We start from the raw sequence: 25,553 nt of genomic DNA, 5'->3' as shown, positions 1-25,553 counted from the left end.
GATAAGAGGTGCCACATCGACAAAAATCTAATCGGAAATCTAGATAGTTGCTCATGGACCGACATGTGTCACTTGAAAATCATATCCGAAAAATTATTAAGATTCCTTCAGAATATGACGTGCCATATGGACGCAAAATCTTATCAGAAATCTTGTTAAATGCTTATCAACACACGCGTGTCATATATAGAATATTGTCTCTTAATAATAGTTTAATTAAATTAAACAATACATAATTGTGGAATGCATGAGTATTGTACTTTAGTTTTTCTCAAAATAATAAAATATGAAGACCCTAAAATATAGTCATGCATGGTTGGAGATGGAAAAATTTAGCCATACATTTTTATTGAAAAAATTAATATTTTAGAGGACTAAATTTAAAGCCATTGACTACATTTAGTCCTATGACCGGAGATGACCTGAAAAACACGACCGTCCATTTCCTTTGGCAAAAATAATAATAACAATAATATTAAATTAATAATAATAATAATCCATGTCATGAAAAGTTGATTCAACTTAGGGGGCTTGGGCAGCACTTTCCTTCTCAAGGCAACTTAACAGCCGGATAAATACAAAATGTGACGACTCCAAACTTTTAAGCACTTTACTATTGATTTTTTTCAGATAAGTTACACGTAAATCTATGTTCAAACCAAGGATTGCTAACACAACGGGAGGATCTAGGTCACTCTTTTTGTAATTTTTTTTTGGAGGTCTTATAACAATAATGTAGCCAAAATTAGCCGTGTGTACCTTACCACATCTTTATACCATCTTATTTGGCATCTTTATACCATCTTTATGAAATAAGAAAAAGTAAAACGGCAAGTCTTTGAATTTGGGTACAAAATTCCTAAAAATGAATTTGGGCAGATATTTAAATACGAGATGAATCTATAAATGCAGCTGGTCTCAAAACTGATACTGATACATTGAACCATCCATCCAAAATTGGAAAATAAAAACCACTGTGAGAAGAAAAAGCAGGTAAATGTTTATATCTGAAAAAATGTGTATGTAACATGATCTTACACAATGCCACCTACCAGCCAACATCTCCCCCTGCTCCTCTCTCTCTCTCTCCACAATACTCAACCAAAGAGACATAATAATTAACTATACACTTTTCTCAGCTCCTTTACTCAAAATCAGGAACATGGACACAATATGAGGCTGGCATTATGAAGCAAAAAACTTTAAAAGGACAACCAATGGAATCCAAAGGCATGGAATAATCTAGAGAGAAAATTAATAAAAAAATATATGTATATAATTCCAAATGTGGACTAACGAGCTATTTCTCTCTGCAGGATTTCTCTGCCTTTAAATTCTGAAACAATTAAGTTGCTGATTATGTCACAGGTAAAAATGGTAATCCTAGTATGAAATGATTAATGGTAAATACTAGGAGAATTACCATAAAATATGAGGACAGACCAGAAATGGGCATGTCTGCTAGAGGCTGCAGGTTCTCACCCAGTCCTCTAAGAACTGATGGCTTGGAAGGACCATCTCCTTAACCTTTTCTCCGTTCTTGTAAATTTTAAATGTTGGAATGGTTCTTATGCTCTCAGCTTTCGCTATGGATAAGCTCTCCTCCACATCCACCTTCAACCAAACAACAAAGCGTGTAAATGTCAATCCTCGAAAATAGATACAGATGATGCTATTATGAGCACTATGAATCCTGGTTATTCAAATGCAATTTGAAAACAACACAAAAAAATTGGACTCATATCATAAAGGGAAATAAAAGGCAGAAAAACCTGCTAATCTTATGAGATGTACAATGAATTAATGCAAGAATTGAATAAATCTGATCTGAAATGGTAGGGGCACGGTGGAATGATCTCTTTTACATGAGGTGAGTATAGATCAATGAAAAAATTACGTACCTTAAAAAAATTAACATATGGATATCGAACACAAAGCATATTTATGAATGGGGATATTTCTTCACATTTCTCATTGGATTCAACTTTGAAATGAACAACAGAAACACCTGAAACGTCAAATCTTCAGTTAGACAAGATACTTGGAATTGATTGAATTATTAAGCAATTAAAATGGATCAAGCTCACCAGGTGATGATATTGCAGCTTTAAACTTATCCAAACTAGAAACTTCTTCCACTTCACTACCAAACTTCACATTATGAAGTTCCTCCCCATGAGACTTCTTCAACGCAACTTGTGCCCTGTGAAGAGATTCAGCAACCTCATTGTCTCCAGGAAGGTCCCTCCTCAAGACCTCATAATCTCTTACTGCCTCTGCCCATCGATCAAGCTATAAAATTCACGCGAAAAGACGCCAAAAATCACATATGAATCAACAAAAAATCACATATGAATCAACAAAAAATGAATTCAAAGAATGGAATGCCCACCCACATGCACATATGAAGAACAATTTACCTTTGCATTAGAGACAGCCCTTCGAAGAAGGGCTTTGGTGTAATTAGGTTGAATCTTGAGGGCTTGATTGCAGTCTTCAACAGACTCTTCCCATTGTCCGAGCTTAGACCGGCAAACTGCTCTATTGCAATAGAGAACAGAGTTGGAGCTATCATATTTGAGGCCCTCTCCATAAGCAGAGCAGGCTTCAGCAAATCTTCCCGAGCTAAAAAGATCGTTGCCCTGGGAACGAGCATTTGCAACCTTCTTCACTTTATTTGATACCCTCATAACTTCAACATTACTGCAGTCAATCAGTCCAGCCTTCTCTGCTGCTACTACTGCATTCTCAAACCTGCAAAAAATCTAATATCCTTTTTAACTCACTCTAAAAGCCCTAGCTGCTAAAAATTTTAAGTTTCCACTTCAGTGCTTACCTTCCCAATGCCATCTCAACCTGGGCTCTCACATACAGTACATAAGCTTCAATAAGGATGCCAAAGAATTTGGTTGGGAAGCAAGAAGAAGGGTAATTTTCAAACTTTGGTATGTTTGTTAAGCTGGATTCAGCATCTTCGAGTTGATGTAGCTTCAATAGAGCTTCTGCTTTACAAGCCACTAGCTGTAATTTTATTCTAATTAGTTAAAGTGATTTGAAAATTTTGGTTCTATGTCCATGTGAAAAAGTGAGACTTCAAGCTAGGTTCTACCTCAGGAGAGGACTCTGCTCCAGTTGCTATGGCAGCCTCAGATTCCCTAAGCACGCTTTTCCAATCGCCAAGCTTACGGGCATCCTCACATTGTTTCAGATGTTTCTCGAGTGACTTCAGCTTCTGTAACTCAGACTGATCCGGCTGTTGGCCAGGAATACAGAGGTGACGGTAGGATTTTTCAACTTGCCCAAAACTGCAAAGTGTCCAAGTTATTAACTGAGATGACACTGAATGAATTTGAATAGTTCAGAGTAACATGCAACATAGAGAACGGATCAAAACATAAACATAAACTGGGGAAAACTTAAAAGAATTCTAGAAGCAAATGGAGGGCTACAACTAAGAACTATGTAATTAAATTACCCATGGATGTCCTTTGTACTTTTCAGACTTAAAAAAACAGTTTTCTCTCAAAAAACTGAAAACACAGTTCAATTACAAGCAGCAAGCTCTACAATGGAAACAAAATCCAAAGGAATCGACAATCTAGAATACCAAGGATGAGGCAACAGAATATTACATATCTGAACTCGTAAGGACAGGGAAACAGAAAGAACCCAACAGAGAAAATTGATATCTCAGAAAGTAACCCCCCTAATTGGCTGTTCTAAAAACCACTCAGACTGCCAGCAACAGAGAACAATGATATCAAAAATTATCCCTTGCCAATCCAAATAATATTAAACTGAAGCAAAAGCTGGAAGTGCCTAAACCAATGTCGCATAGAGACAACCCACATCAGATGCACCAACACCAATCAGAAACACAACTTAAGCACAAAGCACATGGAAACTAAACAGACCAATCACATTCACCCAAAGAGAACCAGCAATGTAAACTAATTAAATTTCCTAGAAAACACAATCATACAAACAACAAAGAAACAAAACCAACAACAAAGAAAAAGCCAATTTTTGACTAATGAAGTCTCAAGTTTTCAACAGTTCTCACCGAAGATACAGAGAACCCAACCGTTGATGCGCCCTTCCATAACCAGGGTCCAACCTGACAGCCTCCTCACACTCCCTCACGGCCTCCGGCAGCCTCCCCAGCGCCGTCAGTGCCGCTGCCCGGTTACTCCGGTAGGCAGCGTTTTCCGGAGACAAGGATATAGCACGATCATACAATGCCAATGCCTCACCAAAATGGCCTCTTCTGTAAAGCTCATTGCCAGCCTTCTTCACCTCCTCTGGATCAGAGTTCCCCATTGCCCTCTTCCCCATCACAGACTCTCCACCCAACTGTACATTAGCATTACTCCCACCACTTGTATTAACATTTGAATCTAATTTTACACCTCCACCTCTCACTATGCTGCCATGACCATAGTTCCCGCACCCAGACCCCAAAACATCAGTCTTGTTGCTTGCTCTGCAGGCCAATCCAGATTTTACGATTTTCCCAGATGGGCATATATTGCCACTTGGAAACACAGTGGTCGTTGAGGCAATTGAAGTAGAAGATGATGAAGAAGTTGCTGTATTAGTACTCGCATTAGTGCTGATACTGGTATTGACGCTTCCACCGGAGTAGATCAATGGTGGTCCAGCAGAAACCGATCTCCGGTGAGCCGGCTTCCAATTACGCGGCGTCGTACCGGATCGGACCGTCTCGGAGGCTCTCGGGCTTGTTTCGGACGAGACCGAGAGTTCGCCGGAGTGGTTGTTGGATTTGGAATCCGATCTTTTGCCCAACTGGGCATTGCTGGTTTTGCTCGAAACTGAGCCAGAAGAAGTACCTGAACTACAGCTTGAAGTGGTTGCGGCTACACCACCGCCATTGCCACCATTGACAGAGCTCCGGGTCGTCAATGGCGAAACGGGTGAACCCAGATCGAGTTCTTTGAAATCGGGCTTGTTCTTATTGTTGGTGTCGCTGTTGTAACTCAGTGAGTCACGGAAGCGGCTCGTGAGAGAATCAAAGCCCATTTCTTGCATTGATTTGCCAGTAGCGTGGGGCATTTTCTTCACTGCCTCAGCTTCCCAGAAACACACAGAAAAATACAGAGTTTGTTAATTTCAAGCTTTCTCTGTTGCTTCAATGCTCTTTGTTAGAAGAAAGAGCAGAGCAGAGCAGAGAGAAGGAAGAGAGTGAAACCCAAATGTAGAGAAGTTGAGTTCAGTTGGTGGTAGTGAGGTGAGGAAGAGGAGGAAATGGAAGACATAAAGGAAGAAAGAAAGAAGAAAGGAAAGAGAAAAAGAAGGGATGGGGATCCCGTGATGTTAAAAGGAGCAAGCAAAGAATGACTGAATGAGAGAAATTTTCCCTTTTTAAATAGAAAAAATAAAAAATAAAAAACAGATTTTTTTATTTTTTATTTCCCTATTTCTGGGTGACTTTGTATGGGCTGGTAGCTATTTCTTTGCTTCTATTGGATTAGAATTTTTTTGATACAAGCGATATTGAGAGAATGGGGAATCGACCGTATCACTTGATGCGTGATCAACACTCTTTGTCTATCGGATTAGAAATTTGATTAGGTCAACTTGACAAAAACAAATTAAAAATGTGTTAGATTAAGATTATAATTGGATTAGACTTTTTTTTTTCCTTTACTATCGTTGTCCGAATTGTCTCTACCGCTACCTGCCTGCCTGTTTCTCACTATTTTGGTTTTTTTAATTATTTCTTTTTACTTTTACTCTATTGATTTAAACATTTATGGTCACCTTTGAGACTTTATTATTCTGATTATCTGCTTGACTCAAACACTGCTTCAATTTTTATCCATCCGCGTGACATTGATAAAATAATATATATCTTCTTTGTTTGGTCAGATCGGAGTTTTAAAAATATATATATATAGTTCAACCCCACCTCTTGAAAAGCAAAGTAAGAAGAAAAAAAGATGTGGGTGTTTACGAAAACAAATTTGTAGCATGATTTTTGTGAAACTATTAATTTGTAAAAATTTATCAGGGGGTCATAATTGTATTTCGTTAGATTATTGTTGACCTTGACTTCTTCTTTTTTTCTAATGAGGAAGGAAATAAACTTCAAAGCCAATTCCATAGGGTAACCAACCCTAAATTCTTGATGAAGAGTTGTCATAGCTTCTTGACTTTCTAGTGTCATGTGTACACCTATTTATTTGATTAGAAATGTTGGTTGTTATTTTCTTTGTTGGATTTGTATATATAGTTTTAAATTGGACATAAGTCACTTTTGAACCTCGTAGTTTCAATTCGGTCAATTGTGCCTTGTAGTTTCATAATTGTAGCAATTGAAGGTCAAGTCACGAATTCCGTTAATTTGTTTTAGGGGTCAATGGTATTTTCGTCCATTTATGCCATTTAAACGTCATAGCCAAGTTGAAACTCCGCATTTCATGTTAGGGTGCGAAAATGAGAATTTGAATTTCGGGCTTTTCTAAATCTTGGGTTTATGATGTAAGATTTGGGGAAAATTTGTTGAGGGCTTGGATTGAGGGCAACCTAAGGATGAGATAATGTCAGAAATGGACAGAAATATCCCTAACCCCTTGAAACAAATTGATGGAATTCATTATTTATCCTTAAATTGCTACAATTATGAAACTACAAAGGCACAATTGACCAAATTTAAACTACATAGACCAAAAGTGAAAAAAAAATGCAAACTAATAAGGACCAAAAGTGACTTTTGACTTTTAAAATTTCTACGTGTGAAATTGAATAAAACCTCAAACATAACTATCGAAAGACTTCTTAAACTATATTAAATTCATTCAAAAACACGAAAATTGAAGAACTTATTAATTAAATAGATAAACAGGGGCAGAGCATAAAAAATGAAAGAGTCAAAGAAGTGAGTAGAGAGAATTGACACAAATAATATTTTCAACATCATTACAGAAATAACCAAAAAAAAAAAAAAACCTTTAAATCACCTTCGCCGCATTTTCTTTTTAATTAAGAAAAGGAAAAAAAAAAGGTTATCGACATATTTTTAAAATCTACAATTATCCTTTTAATTTGAATATAAGATTCATTGAACTATCAAAATTTGGTAATTTCCATCCTCATTTGGAAAAATAATCAAACGACATCATGTTCATGGCAAAAGGAGGGAAAACTGAAAAAGGCGAAACAAATATTATTAAAAATGAGCAAAGCTTGTGTGTTTTTCCATAAACTTGTCATTCATCAAAGTTGTCATCCCAAGAAACAAAACGTGTATTTTTCCAATTTGAAAATTGGAAGGCTTATTATAAAATTATTTTTAGCTGGGGGACCTGCCGCTTTCATTATTACGGGGCTAATTATGGCTGACGTGGATTTACCCAGATTAACTTATTTACACGCCATTCTATGGATGCCGTACTTCTGGGATTTCTCCGGTTATGGAAGCTCTATAATTAGAATGATGTCAATCTTTCAGTTTATGAAATTCCCAAAATACCCCAATGCCTTAGCACTGCATTACAGCCCATTATGTTTTGGCAATTATTCCCCTATGAAATTATTGTATACATCGTGCAGTGCACACAATGTGTCTGGGTTTGACTCGGAAAAAACGCAACAAATAGTCTCAAACAATGGTTTATGAATTCCACATGAATAAATATAAGGGAGACTTTGGAAAAATCCAAAGGAGAGAGAAATTTTTGTAAAGAAGTCAAAACGGACAAAATTGCTTTATTTATTTGGATTTCTAAGGAATCCTTTACATTTGCATTTCTTTAATTTAAAAGTTGAGAAGTTTTTCTTTTTTTGAAAAGTTTTGGCTTTTTCAAAATGAAAGTTTTTGTGGTTAAAACCTAAATTTACTTAAATTAAATGTGATAAAGTCTTATAGGGTCGTTTGATACGACGGATTGTCATTAACTAGATCGAATGTTAGAGCATTTCAGCAAAGGGCCCAAGGAGGGTTGAGGGGGCAAACCCAAAATGGGGTTTCCAGAACAAAGATCTGCCAGGCAAGGAGTGGCCCACTACTGGCTCGAGGAGGCTGCCTGGCAATCTGACGTCCATGCTCCTTTGCCCAATAAAAATGAAAAATCGAAAAAATGAAAAATACCCAAAAATACTGAATTTTTTTCTATAAATACCAACCAATACTCTTTACTTTTAACACCAAGCCAATATTTTTGTAATAAAAATTGAAAAAATACCAAAAAATTACTTTTTTTTTTTTTTCTCTCTATACCTTATTTCCATTTTCAATATTTAAGTAAATGTCTTTGTCCTTTTATTTTTATTTATTTTTATATTATTCCATTTACTTAAGTTTACAATGTAAATAAGGAAGTACCCCCCATTTGGATTCAAATAAAAATACTAGAAAATCAAATTCTCACCAAATCAAAATATGAAAAATCAGTTTTAGTGCAAAATACGATTTAGGCTAAAAATGATGGCTCATTAAGTGAATATATACTTCATATTAAAATTCCATAAAATCAAGTTTTCTTATTTGATGCGTAAGGAATAAAAGCCGCCAAAAATTATCTTGAGAAAATGATTATTCCGAAAAACCATTTTTCATACTTAGTCAATATTGCACCTCCGCTAAAAATCTTGAGAAAATGATTTTTCATATGTAGGAACCCAAAAATCTTATTCGAAAATATTATCCAAATTAATTGTTTAAGTAAACAAAGTTGTGAAAAAAACAAAAAATGAATAGTATTTTCCATGGCAAGCTAAACTGCTGGAAACACACTTTGTTAAGGGTAGAGCCACTATTCACATGAATAGTAGCTGCCTAGGGCTCCTGCCATGGCAAGGGATAATCGTGGAAGTGCTCTTAGTACCGTCTTGAATTAGCTTGGCATGACATAAGCTGGATAACACTCGTACAGTGTTTGGTGTATGTTTGATTGGACTAGGACTATTTTTTTTAACCTTTTTTCTCTCTACATCTCTTTCCTCGTTTTCCTCTCTGCTTCACTTTCTTCTTCTTCCCACTGCATCTCTTTCATCTTCTTCTTCTATCTACTTTTCTTCTTCTTCTTTTTTTTTTCAAAAATTTTCTCTCATCTTCCCCTTTTATTTGAAAATTTTATCTCCTCTTCTTCTCCATTTTCTCTTCACCCATCTTTTTATGCCCTAAAATTCATCCCATCTCAACATACCATTGATGTTGTTGGGGTGGTGAGAAGATTGGGACAATGATACAGTGACTTTGTTGTGGTGTTTGTTTTTTGAATTTTGAACGGGCTATGGCTGTTTGGGATAAAGATCCAGTGGCCATGGTGGATATGAGAATATGAATTGTGTAGTGGTGTGAGTGTGGGAGTAAAGAAGGGAGCAAAAGAGAGATAGAGAGCAGGAACGGATTCAAGAATTGCAAATCGGATGAGCTAAATTTACCTAAAGCACAAATGTATTAAGAAAATTTGGTGAGTTTTGTGGATTTTGGTTGGTTTTTATAGATTTTTAGGCTTGGACAATAGATTTTAGGAACTAAAAACTAGAGGTAACCCACATGGATGGCTAAATTTTTTTTTTTGGGTAAATCATAAGCCCTAGTTTGTTATATTTTTATTTTATATAAGCACTCTTTTTTCAGTATATTTTCTTCATCATATTTAGAACTTTTTGTTATTATACGACATTTGAAATAGAGAAAATGTTGGAATTATTGATAATATTGTTGAAATATTTGGAAGGGATTGAAGGGAAACAAACAAAGAAAAAAAAAACGTAATAATAAAATAAAAATATCCCATTTTGTGGGTCAGTGCACCTAACAAAATAAAAACACATCTCATCCCAACACATATCTCCTCCCTCTCTCTTTTTTATTATATTTTCTCGTCTCTCTCTTTTTTAATCTCTCCTCTTTTTTTTAAAAAAAATTCTTTTTTCCTCTCTTTCTCTCTCTCCCTCTCCCTCCTTCTTTTTTCTTTTTCCTTCTTCCTCTCTTCTTCTTTTCTTTCTGCTCTCTCCGTCTGCTCCATCTCTCTGTTATTTCTTCTTGCAGCTTTGGGATGGGCTATCTCCATTAAGTTTTTTTCTTCTTAAGAATACTATATGGTATTACAAATACAAAAAAAAAAAAAAAAATTATTCGTGGGTCAGAGTCTGCATACCCACTATGTGGATCATCCCTGATAGAGAGGTTGTGCACTAGGCAGTGGTGTGGGGTTGGGCTGGGCAATGTCTTACGAGTTGCAAACGCTAGCCAGAGCACGGGACAATTAGTCCCTCCATCCCACGCGGGTTTCAATTAGAACACCTAAGGAGGTGTTTTTGGTGGGACCGGGATCACCAATCCCACTTAAGCTTAGAACCACATGACAACAAGAGTGTTGCTAAACGAACCCTAAAATTAACTGAGTACACCCTATAATCTAAGTTAACCCTAATATTTTAATCAACAAATAGTTTGATAGTATGGTATACTCAGTTAATTTTAGGGTTCGTTTAACAGACTCTGACAACAAACATGAGATAAATTATTATCCAAGCTAGTCCAAGCCAAGGAGGTGTAACAAACTTTCAGCAGTTTTGTCCCTTGAATTATTTGCATATTGTCAATTTAACTTTTTTACAAATTTTTTAGTAAATTAAGGACTTCAATTGTTTAAAGATCGCTAATTAAGAGCTTATTGTCAATTTTTTCAAATGTTATCAAAATTTCCGTCTAAATTAAGGGTAAATTCATAATTTAATGATTTTTTTTAATAAATAAAATAAAAACCTCACGTACCCAGACCCTCGATGCACTTCCACCCTTCTTGCCCCCTCTGTCTCTCTCTCCTCCCATCTAAACCCACCCACCTCTAACAAGCCCCATCGCCACCCGCCTCCACCCCACCCTAACATCGATGCCGCCCATCCTCTCCTCTTTCTCTCTCTTCACCATCTCTGTCTTTGAACAAACCCACCTACCATCTGCTAATTCCATAGCCATCTCTCTCACTAAGAACGGAGCCAAAGTCACTGGAAGATAATGCCAAGCTTAGCATCATAATAAGACATAGACCCAGCATCACAAACGCAAATCTTAGCGTTGTCCATGTAGAAGCCTTAACCAAATTCAATTAGCAAAAGATGCGCATATGTCAGCGTCTTTGGCCAATATAAGGGTGAATCATTTTAGATGGGCATCTCAAGCACCTCCCTCACTGGCAATGGCAGAGCCACTCCTAGGCCTGGAGTGGCCTTGGCCCCTCTAAATTTTGATCTCTCCTATATTATATTATATATAACATATAGAATTTGTAATAAATAACTTATAATTTAAGTTAAAATTCCCTCTAAAACAAATTAGACATGACTAAATTATAAATATTTAACTCTAAATATGTAACTAATAAATACTTAGGTACTTTATATACTTGTATTTTCTACTTCACGCCCCACACCCCAAAAAAAACTTTGCGATTCTAGCTCCACCCCTACTCACTAGTCCATGTCTTTTCTAAGGATGGTTTACCTTGCCCTTCATTTGTACTATGATTTTGTTCATGTCTAGCTACATGGGTACCTTAGTTGTTCCCTGGTCAGTGCTGGCCCTGAGGGTGGGCAAAGAGGGCAAAGGCCATGGGCCTTATATTTGTAGGGCCCCAAATTATAAATACTATGTACAAAGTTGAAGAATATGATTCTAGAGGAGAATAATTTCAATAGTTTGGCATTTGGAGGCCCCAAATTTGATTACAAGTTTTTGAAGAATCCAAATGAAAATTATGTAATATACGAACATCAATTACATGTATTTAAGTATTGAAATGCTAAAAGTAGCAATCAATGAAAGAAAGCCAATAGGGACTAGAAATTCTTTTATTTATCCAAGTAGATTATTTAGCGAGGAAATATGAAAGAGTGCAAATTATTTGTATCCTCATTCTTGTTTATTTTCATATTAGGGCAATGATTATATGACTAATACTGGAGCCGTGTTTATTTATCCAAATTGTATTTAATTGCATAATTTTTTTTCCCATGTAGTTTATTATATTTAGGAGAATGAAAGAGAAATGGGTCTCATTTTCATTTCTAGCCTAGGGCCACCAAAGAGTCAGGGCCGGCCTTGTCGCTGGTTCTGTTACCACTATGTCTAGTGTGGGAGCAAATATTTTAGCCTCCAATCAAGAGACGCCACTTGGATAAGAAGAATATTCCCTAGGTTAATTAATTGAGCTCATTTATTTGGCTAATTAATTAATATTAAAAATAAGGATAATATCTTTATTTAATAAGATAATATCACCAATTTAGATATTATCCCAATTTGGGGATATCATCATCAAATTAGGAGATTTGATCCCAATCAAATCCCTAATGGACTCAATCTCTGCAACTTGGGGAAAGAATAAACTCATTCCGAGGCTCCTATAAATGCATGGCTTCATTCAACTCTCAAGGTACTTCTAAAAACCGAGAAAAATACCCGAAGCTCCACTCTCTCTTTCTACTGGTTGACGGCAACACCCTTGCCGCCGGCCTCACCACTCTCCTCTCTCCATATTTTCTCCACATGGCTCCAGCTACCCTGTTCTCACCCTAGAGAAATCTCTGTACCCTGTTTTTAGCTATTGTTTCACATAGATTCAATCGAGCTAACTTAGGCATCGGAGCCTTTGGCTAACACCCCCCAAGGTGTGGTCTATTTACTCCGGTCTTTTTACATGAATCGAGGAAGAGAGAGAAGGAAGATCAAAGGTTGAAGAATCTACAAGCAGATATTCTTCTGCGAGAATATTTGCACAATCATCTACACTGTGTTTCGTTTATCCTGTTTTTACCTTTGTGATGTACTTTGATTAAGGCCGCCTTTTTGGGATGGTGCTCTTTTGCAACCAAATTCAATGTCTTCGACAAAAAAAGAAAAAAAAGAAAGAAAAAAAAGAGTAATGGTGCCAAAGGCAACCATAAATCAAAGTCCACCGTCCGATGCTCAAGGAATGTTCGTTGGATTGGTCGTCTTCTTAGTCATGAAGGAAATATAGGAGGTTGGGATCAGAGACAAGGAAGATGGGCAAGGTGTTTGTAAAGAAAGAAAAGTTTTGGGTGTGTTTGAAGAAAGTAATGGAAGGAGAAAGAAGCCAAGAGATTAGGAAGAATTCAAGTAAGTGGAGGTACGGTACTACCACATGGCACTTGCCAGGTGATAGTACGCACCTATAAGATGAAGACATATGGAAAACAGCTCCAACAAAGATAATAACGTTTTGTTTTAGGGTTAATCGTTTTATTAGTCCCTGAATTTAGACCCGATTTGCATTTAAGTACCTCAATTTTCAAAATGGTTATCGTGGTCCTTTAACTTTAGTTTCATTACTACAAATGGTCATGCCGTCAATTTTGTTAACTTTTCTGTTAAATGCATGGGCAAAATGGTATTTTTGTATCAAAATTGATTAACTTATGAATAAAAAAGTTTAAAAAACTAAAAAATTAAAATTAAACTCTCTCGCCCCCTCTATCCTGATTTCTACTCCCCCCAAACTTTATTATTATTATTTTTTGGGTTAGTTTTTAATTTGATTTTCTTTTATTGTTATTTTAAAGATATGATTTTTTATTCATTTTTTTGGTTTTAATATAAAAATACCATTTTGCCCCTGCATTTAACATAAAAAGTTAACAAAATCGATGACGACCATTTGCTTTTCATTGAGCCGACGTACGTGGTTGGCAAAGGGGATTGGATGGTCACTTTTGCCACGTGACTAGCGAGGTCCACGTATTTTGTTCTCATTGAGCAGATGGACTCGGTTTATACCAAGCGTCAACAGAGATGTTAGTGGTGGATAAGGACAATGGTTGGTTAGATGAGAACATGGATGTGGGCGGGCAAGGGATTTGGGATTTTGTTCATTGGAGCTCAGGAAAGGGTTTCTAGAGAGAGAAAGAAGGGAAAGGTAAAGGAAGAGAGAAGGGAGAGCATTTTGACTTTTTTTTGGTGGTAACGTTTGTAACATGCAATGCAAGTGATGGTTGGGTTGTCTTTTGGGTTGTCTTTAGCGTTTTCAACCATTTGAGTCGGTTACCTTTTTGACGGGATTGATTTCAGAAAGGAAACGAAGGGAAGGGGAGGTTGGTGTGTGGTGTTGGCAGAGAACAAAATACGTAAGTAAGAAGACATTTGAACTCTAAACTCTTTGTGCTGCGTGGCTATTCTGTATCCGGTCATTCCCTTCGTAGAGAGTTTCTTGTGCGTGTGTGAGCGGGAGCCCATTTCATCCGACATGACATAGCTGACAAAGTCAATAAGTTGTGTATTTTTTGGTTCATTTTTCCAGCATTCATACCAGAGTAAATGCTATTATGCTACGTTTAAAAAGAATGAAAATAAGCACTGGGAATATAAGGAAAACGTTTGCACCAGCCGGGAATCGAACCCGGGTCTGTACCGTGGCAGGGTACTATTCTACCACTAGACCACTGGTGCTAATGCTTTGTTGTGTTAAAATTTATAGATTCTACTAATTTATCAGCTTGGGTTAGTTGGAGTTACTCTGGAAACAGGTATAAAGAGTTGGTTTTAATTTCGCGTACACATTTTCATTTGTAGGTTTGCAAGCTCCTCACTCATATTGTTTATCCAAACTTATCAATGTGGTGTCAGTTAGACTGACCTAGGTTTTTGGTGTGTTTTTAAGTGGTTTTGAATTCAAAACCCCATGGTGCGCTCTTAAGTGGTCTTGGATTCAAACCCCATGATATTAGTACTGTGCGTGAGGTTTTCTCCCTCCTCTTTTCTAACTTCGGCATAATAAAAAAACACAATCCAAACTTGAAAGCCAATTGTCTTTGAATTTTGTGTAGCCCATAAAATGATTTATGAAATTTTACCTTTCCCCTTCCTTTATATCAATATATCCAGAAACCTTTAAAATTTAACAAAAACACATCCATTTGCATGAAGACAATGCAAATGAAATGAGTGAGATCACATAGCTAGAGTAATGTGGACGGATTATATTTAGAATAGTTAGTCTTAGAATTTATTCAGTCTAGAATGTTTTAATTTAATATGTATTATTTAAGACTTGAAAACCAATTGAGCTTTTCGATCATATATGTATGGTATTAAAATATGAATGTTAAAATAATATGTTTAATATAATTTTGATAATGTTTATCAAAATATCTTAATTATAAAAAATAAAAAAATTGTTTTCAAGAATTCAACCAAACAAGTTTTCAAATTTTAAAGATTCAAAAACAATTTTCAAGTTGCATGCCAAACAACTTTTTGAATCTTAAAAAATGAATTAGAGAATTCCTTGTTTTTAAGAAAAATCACAGTTTTTGAGTTTCCTACTTGGATAGGATACCGAGTAGGAAATTTCTGTCATCCAGCATTACGCTTTCTTTTTCAGTGACCCCTGAACTCTACCATAAATTTAAGTCAATCAAGTCAACTTCTGAATTGTCACATAATTGATTCATTTGGGAATCAATTCCCAACAGCTAATAAAATTTGCTTATCGTTTGTTTAACTCTGATCCACTTAGCTGATATGTGCTTAAGTTATGTTTACAATAATGTCGAAATAGATTCAGTCAAACAAGGTCATTCGTCCCACTCATCAGTGGCTCTCGGTCTTAAGCTGGCCCTCCCCCGAATTAGCAGCTTCAGTTGTTTCTTTCTGGGATGTGCATCATCTCTGCTCATAACACCCAACTCCAACTGTACCACTGATTGCTGCTGCACCCAGTCAAAGTCGTCAAGATCAGAATAATGCTATAAGCCGCAAATAAACGTCCTTCCATGCCAAATCTTGAAAGAAAAAGAGTAAACAAAAAAAAAAAAAAAAGACGTACAAACAGGATACCCAACTTTACAGGGGAGATTAGTACCTGGTGCATCTTCTTTTATCATTTTAGCAGTGATGCAATTCAAACAGATAAACGTTTGAACAAAACAACCATCTTGAGATTCCTTGGATATGTTTATGGAACGTGTAGTCCCTACGGGCCCAGCTTCATCTATCTTTCAATTCATATCAAATGCTGATACCCAGGTACTACGCATATCTCTGTCCCCGGATAACAAAGCGAAATATATCTCATAATGTAGGAAGCACAGATTCATCAAGTAACAAGAAAAAACCTAGAAATGATACCATTAAGAACTCAGCATCATCATTTCAGAAAAACTGTGCAACATTCTTGGATCATACAAAATGCATAGGTCTGAGAAAATTTACCATGATGGTGGTACCCGAAATGCAAGTTCAGAGAAACCAAACTAACAATTTCTGTCCAAAATATCTCAATAGAGCACCACACAAGATTCAGCTACGTGCCTTCATTCTAGGGTTTGCCCACAAGACAATTTTCTATAACTTCATCACAGAGCTCAAGAGTAATGTCCATGTTACCTTCTTCATAGTTCATATCAACAAAAATGTTGTATGTTTCTCTATCTGCAACTACACCATGTCTCCGCATCTCTTCAAAGAGTTCCCTTGCCTCCGCAAATTTCCTTTTCTTAAAAAGACCCTTTATAAGTGCACTGTAACAACTTGCTGTGGGAATAAATCCCTTTCCTGCCATTTCCTTATGCAAAAACCACGCCTCTTTCATATTCCTTGCCTTACAATGCCCTTTTATTAAAATGTTATAGGAGTTGTTATCAGGCATTACCCCACCAGCACACATGCTCCTATACATATCAGTTGTAGTACGCATATTATTTCTAATGCAGTACTGCTTCATGAGAGAATTATAAGTGCCGGCATTAGGCACTATACCCTTCTCTAACATCCACTTAAGTAGCCTCTCACCATCTTCTAGCATTCCTGACATACAAAATCCATTCATTAGCACATTGAATGTCACAACTGTAGGTTGAAGCCCTCTATCGAGCATCTCACGCAAGACATTGTGCGCCTTAGCCATCTCCCTTATCTTACAATATGCATCCATCAGAGTAGTATAAGTAACAGTATCAGGATGGGGCCCAGCAACCTGCATTTGTTCCATTAATTTTTCCGCCTGCGCTATATTTCCTGATTTACAAAGGCCATTAACAATTGAGTTGTAAGTAAAGACATTAAGTTGAAGGCCTTTCCTGCACATCTCTTGAAGAAGCTCATTTGCTATGTCTACCTCCCCTTGTTTACAAAGGCCATCAGCGAGTGCCGTATAAGTGACAACATTTGGGCTAAGCCCCATACTAACCATCTGGTTGTGAAGAGAAAAAGCCTCTTTCATCTCACCTACTTTGCAATAGCCATCAATAAGTGCTGTATAAGTAACTTCATCTGGTTCTAACCCTCTGCTAACCATTTCATGGAAGAGGTTATCTGCTTCTGCCATCTTCCCTGTTTGACAAAATCCATGAATAATAGCAGTATACGTTATGTAATCAGGGATAACTTTCCTAAGCCCCATTTCGTCAAAAAGCCTACATGCGGCTTGAATATTTCCCATCTTACAGAAACCATCAATTAGAGTTGTGTAGACGACATTGTCAGGAAGTACTCCCAGAGCCATCATCTCCCTCAATATCACTTCTGCTTCAGATAGTTTACCAGTCTTACACAAAAGAAGTATTATGCTGTTATAGGTATAGGCATTTGGCTTCAATCCTTTTATTTTCATTTCATCTATGAGCTTCAACACCTTCTGTAGTTCTCCATCATAACAATATCTGCTGATTAAAGTACTATAACTTACAACATCAGGTATACAACCCCTCAACTCCATTTGCAGGAGTAAATGGTGAGCTTCTTTTATTTTCCCTAATCGGCAAAGAGAATGAATGATAATATTGTATGATGCGGTGTTCCAATGAACACCCACTTCATAATATTCATTGAAAAACTTTATTGCCATCTCAATCCCATCAAAGGTGCTTGATAGGAGAGTAAGAAATAAATTACAGGAATCAACAGAGATAACCAACCCATAGCTCAACAATTTATCAAAAAGTCTTCTCGCTTCATTGAGCATCCCACTTTCAACAATAACCTGGAAGAAAACATCAAACACATGGGGATCTGAACCCCAATCCTTATACGTGTATATCAACCGATCAGCAAAGTGAGTGAATGAAACACTAACATCTAACTTGGGTTTTGCCCAAAACTTATGAATAAGCTCATGTGCCGTTTTAAGATCCTTGGATGCTGCAGCAATTTGTACAACAACGCAACGAGCTTCTAATGTTGGGTCCCTACGTAGGCATGCCCAGTCGTAGAAATCCAAAACTAGTTTATAGTCATTCTTAATATTCATGAGGACCCATATAAGGTGATCAGACCTGAACTGAGATTCATAAGGCTTCAGAATACGGCGTAAGGGCTCAGAGCAGCGAAGCTTTATTGTGTTGGAGATGCGTTGGACAAGTTCGGAATCGTTGATGGTCGGTCTCTTGGGGGAATAATCAGGAAAAGGCCTCGTATTTGTTGAGCCTGACGAGAGTCCATGGCTTATACATCTCCTAAAGAATAGCGAAGAATTTACAGAAAGACTTAAGAAGGGACGATGTGAGGAGCTCTGAAAACAATAGAATGAGAAGATAGTGCTCCTCTTCATATCTGTAGGAACCCATCAAGACAAATTTGGGGAACCTATTCTGGTGATGCAACGGCTCTCCTCCATTACCTGTAAAGCAACAATTACTCACACTCAATGTACACACACTCGTCAAAACCATAGTTTCCTAATTCGCTCACCCCCTACGAATTTCAATCTGGATCGAGCGTACCCAATCGCGGTACGGTATCGATCTGGAACGAAAGATTTAACGACTCAGTTCCAGAGGCGAGAACAGTACCTGATAGACGACGTCGCTGCTACAGAACAATACCTGACCGCCCACAGCAGACGAGCAATCGAGGGCACATGAGGGAGAGTGCTATAGCTGATGAGCCCACGTTTGATTCTTGGTCTCTTGGAAGATATTGGGTTCGGAGACCCTTTTTTTGTACGAATGGATTCGAAGAGGTGGGATGCGTGATAAATGGATAGGCGTAAGAGCAGTTCCAGCGGACAGCCCAGCCCAGGCAAAAAGGCCCCTATCTCCCAAAATCAGCTCCAGCCCGGTTAAGAGCTGGGGTCCATCAAGCCCCGAGCTGCTATATGAGGGAAAAGCACCAAAAAAAAAATCTGAAAAATTACCAAAAAATTCAATTTTTTTATTAATATTTTAATATTTTTATATACATACCTAGCAAATTTTTATTTATTAATATCATATATATAAATAAAATTAATCTCATGCAAATAATAATTGCTCTTATGTTGCCATAGCAATCGGTAAAAAGGCACAGAAAAAAAATTGCTCTTGGAGGCCTCCACCAGTAGGTCTCTATAAAATAAACGTAGATGGAGCACTCAAAAATGGGGATTCAATTTGTGCGGTAGGTGTGGTTGTTAGAAATGAGTGTGGTGACTTTATGGGTGCATGTGTTAAGCCAATCCGAGCCAGTTATGGGGTCAAGTAAACGGAGCTCATGGCTGCAATTGAAGGACTGGGTTTTGCTCTTGACATGGGATATACTTGTGCCATTCTAGAGATGGACGCAAAAGAATGCATAATTGATATTCTTTCGGCAGAGGAATGCAATGGAATGGATAGTCTTTTACTTGAAGAAGCAAAATGCCTATTAAGCAAAATTTAGAGTAGCTTGATGTCAATGGTCCCCAAGGAGCTCTAATAAGGTGGCACACACCTTGACTCAGTTTGCAAGCAGCTGTAATGATTTTGTTTTTTGGATTGAGAAAGCACCTACATGGTTGCTCCCGTTTCTTTCTGCAAATGTACTCTCTTCTTGAGTTTTTGAATGAAATCTTGATTCTTAAAAAGAGAGACTTGGGCTTGGGCTAGAATTATAAATGAGCTTATACGACATGTCGTTTTATGCCTTTACTTCAAATCTAGTTGACTTAAATTCTAATTAGGTCCCTTTCTTTTTATTTTTTATTTTTTTATTATATTCATACAGTTTTTAATATAATCAAGTGTTATAAACCTAACAATATGATAAAGATGAGAAAAAGAAAAAGAAATTTGGTATACAAAAACACTCCTTGAATGAAGCAGTGCTTGGTGGAATATGCACATGAAAAATTTACAAGTTCAGATTAATATGAAGTTTTCTTATTAGTTACAACATTTGGGTAAGAATTTGAATTTTTGAATACCCTACCAACTCAATTATGGCCCAGTTTATATGCATTAATGGGAATTAATTAGGATTAAAAATTTGTTATCAGCAACAACAACAACAAATAATGTTGATGATGAATTGGTTGATATAAATAATGGGAAAAGTTGAATAATGAATGAGAGATCATCATTGCTGCATTTTCAATCTGGGTTCATTCCAACATTATGCTTTTGGTCTTTCTCTTTTCTCTTTCTTATCTTTTATAAGAGGCTGAAATGCTGGGAATATATACTCATTACTCAATCAAAAAAGTTGATGAGCTTGCAAATGGACATTCAAAATTATGTGTAAAGCTGCGGCTATGCTTGTTTTGGGGTCGAAAGGGTAGGGTAGGTTAGGCATTGGGATCTCAAAACAAAGAAAGCATCATTTTACTATAGAATATTTGGATTTAGGTCATTCCACATACTCATGATATTAAGTGTTAGTAATCTGATTAAGGACCATTGTTGTAGTTACCATGCATCACACATCCTAACTTCTCTATACCTCTTTCAACCTTGTTGATCACAATAGAGTGCGTATCTCAAACGAAGGCCTAAAGATGTTCGATTATGTCGTATATGGTAAAGACTCGTTGATCACAACGGATCGGACAAAAGAGTGCACTCAAGCAGTGCACCTAAGTATTGTGCTTTGGAACTGGGTCACAAGCCATGTGATTTGTGAGATTATGAGACCCATGAATGCATGGGAGATCGGTTCATGTACATGTACTGTTAGATCCAATTAGTGGTTATTAACTTACTACATCCTTCCTTGGTTGAATTAAAAATTGTTCCGGATCTCTCGACGACTCTTAATTAAAATACACTAGCGAGCCATATATGTATACACACATATATAACGAGAGAGTGTGTAGCCTAACAGGGGAAACATGGCATCTAATAATAAGGAAAAGCAGATGCATCAAAAGATAGCCAATAGTCATTCGACACCGAAAGTGGTGTTGAGAGACCAATTCCTGTTAAACAAAATTCCTCTTTCTAGTACAATGTTGCTATTTGTACCATCTCAACCGATCATCTCTCTAATAGAGGCGAAGCCTTTTTATTTTATCTCACTTTTCCTAAAATCCTCTAAGTGAAAACTCGCCAGCTATATAGCGTTCCACTTCAAGGCTTCACTTCTCATCCTCTCTTCAACAATCTTATTAATTTCTCCTTCTACACCTTCAACAATGAAGCTTCCGCACCATCCTTCAACAACAATTTTCTCCTTCATCTTCATCTTCCTCTTACCCTCCTCAATCTCATCCCAAACCTGCCAAAGATCCTGTGGCAAACTCCCCCTCAAATTCCCATTTGGCAGTGACCTTGGCTGCGGCGACCCGCGCTTCCACCAGCACGTGTCATGCAGCCAAGGCAACCTCCTGCTCACAATGCACACAGGCTCCTACCCTGTCACCAACATAGACTACATCAACAAAGTCATGTACATCTCAGACCCCTCCATGTCAACATGTTCCTGCACCCAACCAAGCAAAGGCTTTGGCCTGGATTGGGACTCGCCCTTCTCTTTCCAAGATGACAACATCTTCGCCTTACTTGACTGCTCAACTTCTTCCTCCCCAATATTCCAATCAAGCACCCTATACACTGATAAAAACAACAACTCCAAAGTGTCCCTATGTGACAACCAAGGCACCTCAATTTGCAGCTTCTTATATTCTTGCAGGGCCATAAGCACAATCAACCTCCCAATCTCCACATGTTGTGTTTACACGCCTGTTGATCTCGGGCCGGCTTTCGAGATGGACTTGCAGAAACTGCATTGCAGTTCTTATTCTGGGTTTTACAGCTTCAACGAGCGCCAGTCTGACCCTAACAGTTGGAAGTATGGGATTGCGCTCAAATATAAATTCAGTGTGAATAATGAGTATCCAAGTTCATGTGCTAATTGTGAAATGAGCAATGGGATTTGTGGCTACTTTTCCGGCGGGGCTTACAATTCTTTTTTATGTAATTGTCCAAATGGGATAAACACCACCAATGATTGTTACTTTGGAGCCAATTATAATTATGGTTCGAGGCTCTCATCCTGGCAGATTGGTACGTATCAAACATGTATATCTTTGTATCTTTTTGGGATTTTATATGAGTCTATGTTTCTGAAATCCAGTTGTTTTTGTATGCTTCCAGGTACTTGGCTATTCTATTGCTTGGCTTGCCTGTTGATTTCAGTCTGGTAGATTTTGAAATTTCATAGGTTGGATTTGAAATCCATAAGAAATGCAAGAGTTGAGGTTTGACCTTCGTTTTAATAATATAAGTACGTTTGAGAATTTTCCGCAATGTTTGTAGGGCAAGTGTGTGGAAGTAATGAAATATTTTCCTTTCATGAGAATCAAGCAGAAGAGGATAACATGATGGTGTAGGTTTGTGGGTCGTCAGCTGATTTGTATTTAGCACAACTTTTAAGCCCACCACAGGGATTGACGTATTATAAAAACAAAAAGAAGAAGAAGATTAGGGAATTGGGTTCCTTCTTCTTGCACTATGAGTACAGTCTATAACCACTAAGAAAGAATCGGCTTTTGTTGTAGTAAAGGTTGTTTCTTTATCATCGCTTTATTGGCAAGCTCATAATCTCTCCACTATTCTATCTCCATATTGTTAGTTTAGAGATTCTAAAGAAGCAGAACAGTGGCTGAAGTAACTTGTGATACACTAAACAAAATTCCAAAGTCCTTGTTTCAATTAGGGATTTTTGTAGACATGTCACCTGAATTGATATCTCAGTTTCAATTTATCACCTTAAAGAAAAATTTCAAAATCCATGATTTGTCATATGACTTTAACACAATTCAATTTTCCATCCATTTTAAAGGGTATTTTATACATGGTTAGAGAGAAAAAAGGGAGGGGGTTCCTATGCGATGTGTTTTGGGGTAGATGGGGGAGAAAGGTTGAGAGAGGTCTCTTTTTTCTCTTGAAAATAGAAAAACTAAAACACCCTTAAAAATGGATGGAAAATTGGATGGTTGTTAAATTCAAATGACAAGTTGTGGATTTTGAAAAATTTAAGGTGACATTTCTCTTAAATTTTTCTTTAAAGTGACAAATTGAAACAAGTATAAGTTCGGGTGACATTTCGACAATTATCCCTTTCAATTAACTTCTTTTAAGTACCACAAAATTTCACTGGATTCAAATGTAGATGGCACAGTAGCACACTTACATGGCAATGCCAATGCATCAATATAAATTCGGTTAGCGCATAAAATCCATTATACTCAATAGTAAATGATGGTGCACTCACTCAAACCCACACCCCACACCCTGTAGGCCATTCCCGATGAGGGCCTTAAATGGGACTATACCTTCTTAGGGCTAAAAAATATATGCTTAGGGCCCAAAAAGAATAAAAGGGCTAGCTGCCAATTTTCCTTACCAGGACGAACGTAAAATAGGCTCAAAACTAAGCAGAATTGGTTGCCTTCTTTTTTTGGGACAAAAAATTGGTTACCTTCGAACATAACAAAACAATAGTCAATGAATTGTGCATATCACTCAAATTGTTTAAAATTTAACAACAATAATGTGAAATAATTAAGTTTAAGATCCCATGTAGTTGATGGTCCATTGTGTATATATTATATATATATATATATTATCAAAATGAATTAGAGGTCAAATATGTGAACTATATTTTAAAAATTAGAGGTCCGTATCTGAACATTTTCTAGGGCACGTAAATTGCAGATAATTTTTTGGGGCACGGAGAGGGCATGTCATGGTCATTCAGTAGAATCAATACTCTATAAATTGTGACCAGACTACCATTTCGGTACACCTGCTCATCATATATTTACTTTATCAAATTCAAACCCCAGCTGCTTCTAGTACACTAGCTATATCATGGAGCTATGGAAATGTATTGGTTTCGGCTTGATCCTCATGTTCGGGGCTTGGTCTTGTGAAGCCACCTCTCGCAGTCTCCAAGATGCATCTATGTACGGGAGATACGAGCAATGGATGACTCGTTATGGTCGCGTATATAACGATGTTAACGAGAAAGAGAATCGTTTCAAGATATTCAAAGAAAATGTGGCGTTTATAGAATCATCGAATAACGATGTGAACAAACCCTACAAGTTGGGTGTTAATCAATTTGCAGACCTTACGAATGAAGAGTTCAAAGCCTCAAGAAATGGATTCAAGGGGCATGAATGTTCCACAAAGACGACTTCTTTCAAATATGAAAATGTTAAGGCGCCAGTGCCAGCTGCAATGGACTGGAGAAAGAAAGGAGCTGTAACCCCCATCAAGGACCAAGGCCAATGTGGTAATTAATCGTCTAGGTTCATTATTATTAATCATTTATAGTAACACTATATACTCTTCTTTTGGAGTTTAGTAATATTTTTATGTTATTCTAACTACTATTAATTGCAATGAAAAAATAGGATGTTGTTGGGCTTTTTCGGCAGTGGCAGCGACCGAAGGCATTACTCAGCTTACAACTGGTAAACTGATCTCTTTGTCTGAGCAAGAGCTAGTTGACTGTGACACCAGCGGTGTAGACCAAGGTTGTGAGGGTGGCTTGATGGATGATGCCTTTCAGTTCATCCAACAAAACCATGGGCTTAGTACGGAAGCTAATTACCCCTACAATGGTGTTGATGGTTCATGCAATACCAAGAAAGCAGCAAGCATTGCAGCCAAGATAACTGGCTATGAAGATGTGCCTGCAAACAGCGAAAAAGCCCTTCTAACCGCTGTTGCTCATCAACCAGTTTCTGTTGCCATTGATGCTGGAGGTTCCGATTTCCAGTTCTATTCAAGTGGTGTCTTTACAGGATCCTGTGGAACGAGCCTTGACCATGGGGTTACCGCTGTTGGTTATGGCGTTAGCGATGATGGGACTAAGTATTGGTTGGTTAAGAACTCATGGGGGACAGCATGGGGTGAAGAGGGGTACATAAGGATGCAAAGAGATGTTGAAGCAAAAGAAGGTCTATGTGGCATTGCTATGGAAGCCTCTTACCCCACTGCTTAGCTTAAAATTAAACCAATGCCTACTATATGGTTTGTAAGTACTATAATATGTACTTGTATGTGTAAAATACTTTATAAGATATGTACTGTGGCTGTAAGAAAACTTAGCCATTTGTGAAAAGCTTTTTCAGTTTCTTTTTGTTGGATTATCAATCACCCATAAAGAGTGCGTCTTAGCCCCTTTTTTGGTTTTTACAATCACCCATAAAGAGGGATTGTCAGTAGCGGGACTCAAAGTCAAAAGAAATTTGCCAGAAAGATGTTAAACGTAATGCATTTGTATCAGTTATTAAAGTAGAGTTGTATCTCTTTAGAAGTCAAGAGTTGTGTCTGCAACTCTTGGAACTAATCCAAGAGTTATGTCTGTTATGAAAAGATCT

The 25,553-nt window shown here is 37.2% G+C and overlaps 4 protein-coding genes and 1 non-coding gene across 8 annotated transcripts; 2 read left to right on the top strand and 3 right to left on the bottom strand.

Moving 5' to 3' along the window:
• Positions 1–977: 977 nt before the first annotated feature.
• LOC103328308 (inactive TPR repeat-containing thioredoxin TTL3) lies at positions 978–5,330 on the bottom strand. 2 transcript variants are annotated; one of them, XM_089051062.1, is made up of 8 exons: positions 4,064–5,330; positions 3,110–3,305; positions 2,837–3,021; positions 2,421–2,754; positions 2,088–2,292; positions 1,902–2,008; positions 1,424–1,614; positions 1,119–1,336 (listed from the first exon to the last, which is right to left on the bottom strand). In XM_089051062.1, exons 1-7 carry the CDS (start codon positions 5,071–5,073, stop codon positions 1,462–1,464), a joined length of 2,190 nt encoding a protein of 729 aa, XP_088907188.1. In that variant the 5' UTR covers positions 5,074–5,330; the 3' UTR covers positions 1,119–1,336; positions 1,424–1,461. The 2 variants fall into 2 exon arrangements, with proteins under 2 accessions (XP_008228915.2, XP_088907188.1); XM_008230693.2 differs by having other exon boundaries at positions 978–1,614.
• A 9,036-nt stretch (positions 5,331–14,366) lies between these two features.
• TRNAG-GCC (transfer RNA glycine (anticodon GCC)) lies at positions 14,367–14,437 on the bottom strand. Its single transcript has one exon. It is a non-coding gene; the product is annotated as a tRNA-Gly (tRNA).
• Positions 14,438–15,421: 984 nt separating this feature from the next.
• On the bottom strand, positions 15,422–18,933 carry LOC148917771 (uncharacterized). Of its 2 annotated transcripts, none has more exons than XM_089051018.1 (3): positions 18,778–18,933; positions 15,852–18,605; positions 15,422–15,699 (listed from the first exon to the last, which is right to left on the bottom strand). In XM_089051018.1, the coding sequence occupies exon 2, from the start codon at positions 18,534–18,536 to the stop codon at positions 16,308–16,310; it is 2,229 nt and encodes a 742-aa protein (XP_088907144.1). In that variant the 5' UTR covers positions 18,537–18,605; positions 18,778–18,933; the 3' UTR covers positions 15,422–15,699; positions 15,852–16,307. The 2 variants fall into 2 exon arrangements, with proteins under 2 accessions (XP_088907144.1, XP_088907145.1); XM_089051019.1 differs by lacking the exon at positions 18,778–18,933 and having other exon boundaries at positions 15,852–17,998; positions 18,262–18,400.
• Positions 18,934–20,059: 1,126 nt separating this feature from the next.
• On the top strand, positions 20,060–25,174 carry LOC148917770 (senescence-specific cysteine protease SAG39-like). 2 transcript variants are annotated; one of them, XM_089051021.1, is made up of 3 exons: positions 20,060–20,080; positions 24,040–24,460; positions 24,582–25,174. In XM_089051021.1, the coding sequence occupies exons 1-3, from the start codon at positions 20,060–20,062 to the stop codon at positions 25,172–25,174; spliced, it is 1,035 nt and encodes a 344-aa protein (XP_088907147.1). The 2 variants fall into 2 exon arrangements, with proteins under 2 accessions (XP_088907147.1, XP_088907146.1); XM_089051020.1 differs by lacking the exon at positions 20,060–20,080 and having other exon boundaries at positions 24,034–24,460.
• LOC103328310 (uncharacterized) lies at positions 21,221–22,519 on the top strand. The gene is made up of 3 exons (XM_089049531.1): positions 21,221–22,224; positions 22,315–22,381; positions 22,477–22,519. The coding sequence occupies exons 1-2, from the start codon at positions 21,354–21,356 to the stop codon at positions 22,362–22,364; spliced, it is 921 nt and encodes a 306-aa protein (XP_088905657.1). The 5' UTR covers positions 21,221–21,353; the 3' UTR covers positions 22,365–22,381; positions 22,477–22,519.
• Positions 25,175–25,553: the final 379 nt, after the last annotated feature.

Source organism: Prunus mume, linkage group LG4 (genome assembly GCF_029339155.1).
Source record: "Prunus mume cultivar Tortuosa linkage group LG4, ASM2933915v1, whole genome shotgun sequence".
Classification (NCBI taxonomy): domain Eukaryota; kingdom Viridiplantae; phylum Streptophyta; class Magnoliopsida; order Rosales; family Rosaceae; genus Prunus; species Prunus mume.
Note: the sequence above shows the minus strand (reverse complement) of the source record. Positions and strands in the feature narration are given on the sequence as shown.

Coding starts and splice junctions, on each gene's coding strand:
- LOC148917771 (XM_089051018.1), bottom strand. CDS start 18,536: ATGAAGAGGAGCACTATCTTCTCATTCTATTGTTTTCAGAGCTCCTCA.
- LOC148917770 (XM_089051021.1), top strand. CDS start 20,060: ATGCACATGAAAAATTTACAA. Junction 20,081..24,039: donor TGCACATGAAAAATTTACAA/GTTCAGATTAAT, acceptor TATATCATGGAG/CTATGGAAATGTATTGGTTT. Junction 24,461..24,581: donor CAAGGACCAAGGCCAATGTG/GTAATTAATCGT, acceptor ATGAAAAAATAG/GATGTTGTTGGGCTTTTTCG.
- LOC103328308 (XM_008230693.2), bottom strand. CDS start 5,073: ATGCCCCACGCTACTGGCAAATCAATGCAAGAAATGGGCTTTGATTCT. Junction 3,306..4,063: donor TTGGGTTCTCTGTATCTTCG/GTGAGAACTGTT, acceptor GACACTTTGCAG/TTTTGGGCAAGTTGAAAAAT. Junction 2,293..2,420: donor GGGCTGTCTCTAATGCAAAG/GTAAATTGTTCT, acceptor TGAATTTTATAG/CTTGATCGATGGGCAGAGGC.
- LOC103328310 (XM_089049531.1), top strand. CDS start 21,354: ATGAAGCTTCCGCACCATCCTTCAACAACAATTTTCTCCTTCATCTTC. Junction 22,225..22,314: donor GCTCTCATCCTGGCAGATTG/GTACGTATCAAA, acceptor GTATGCTTCCAG/GTACTTGGCTATTCTATTGC.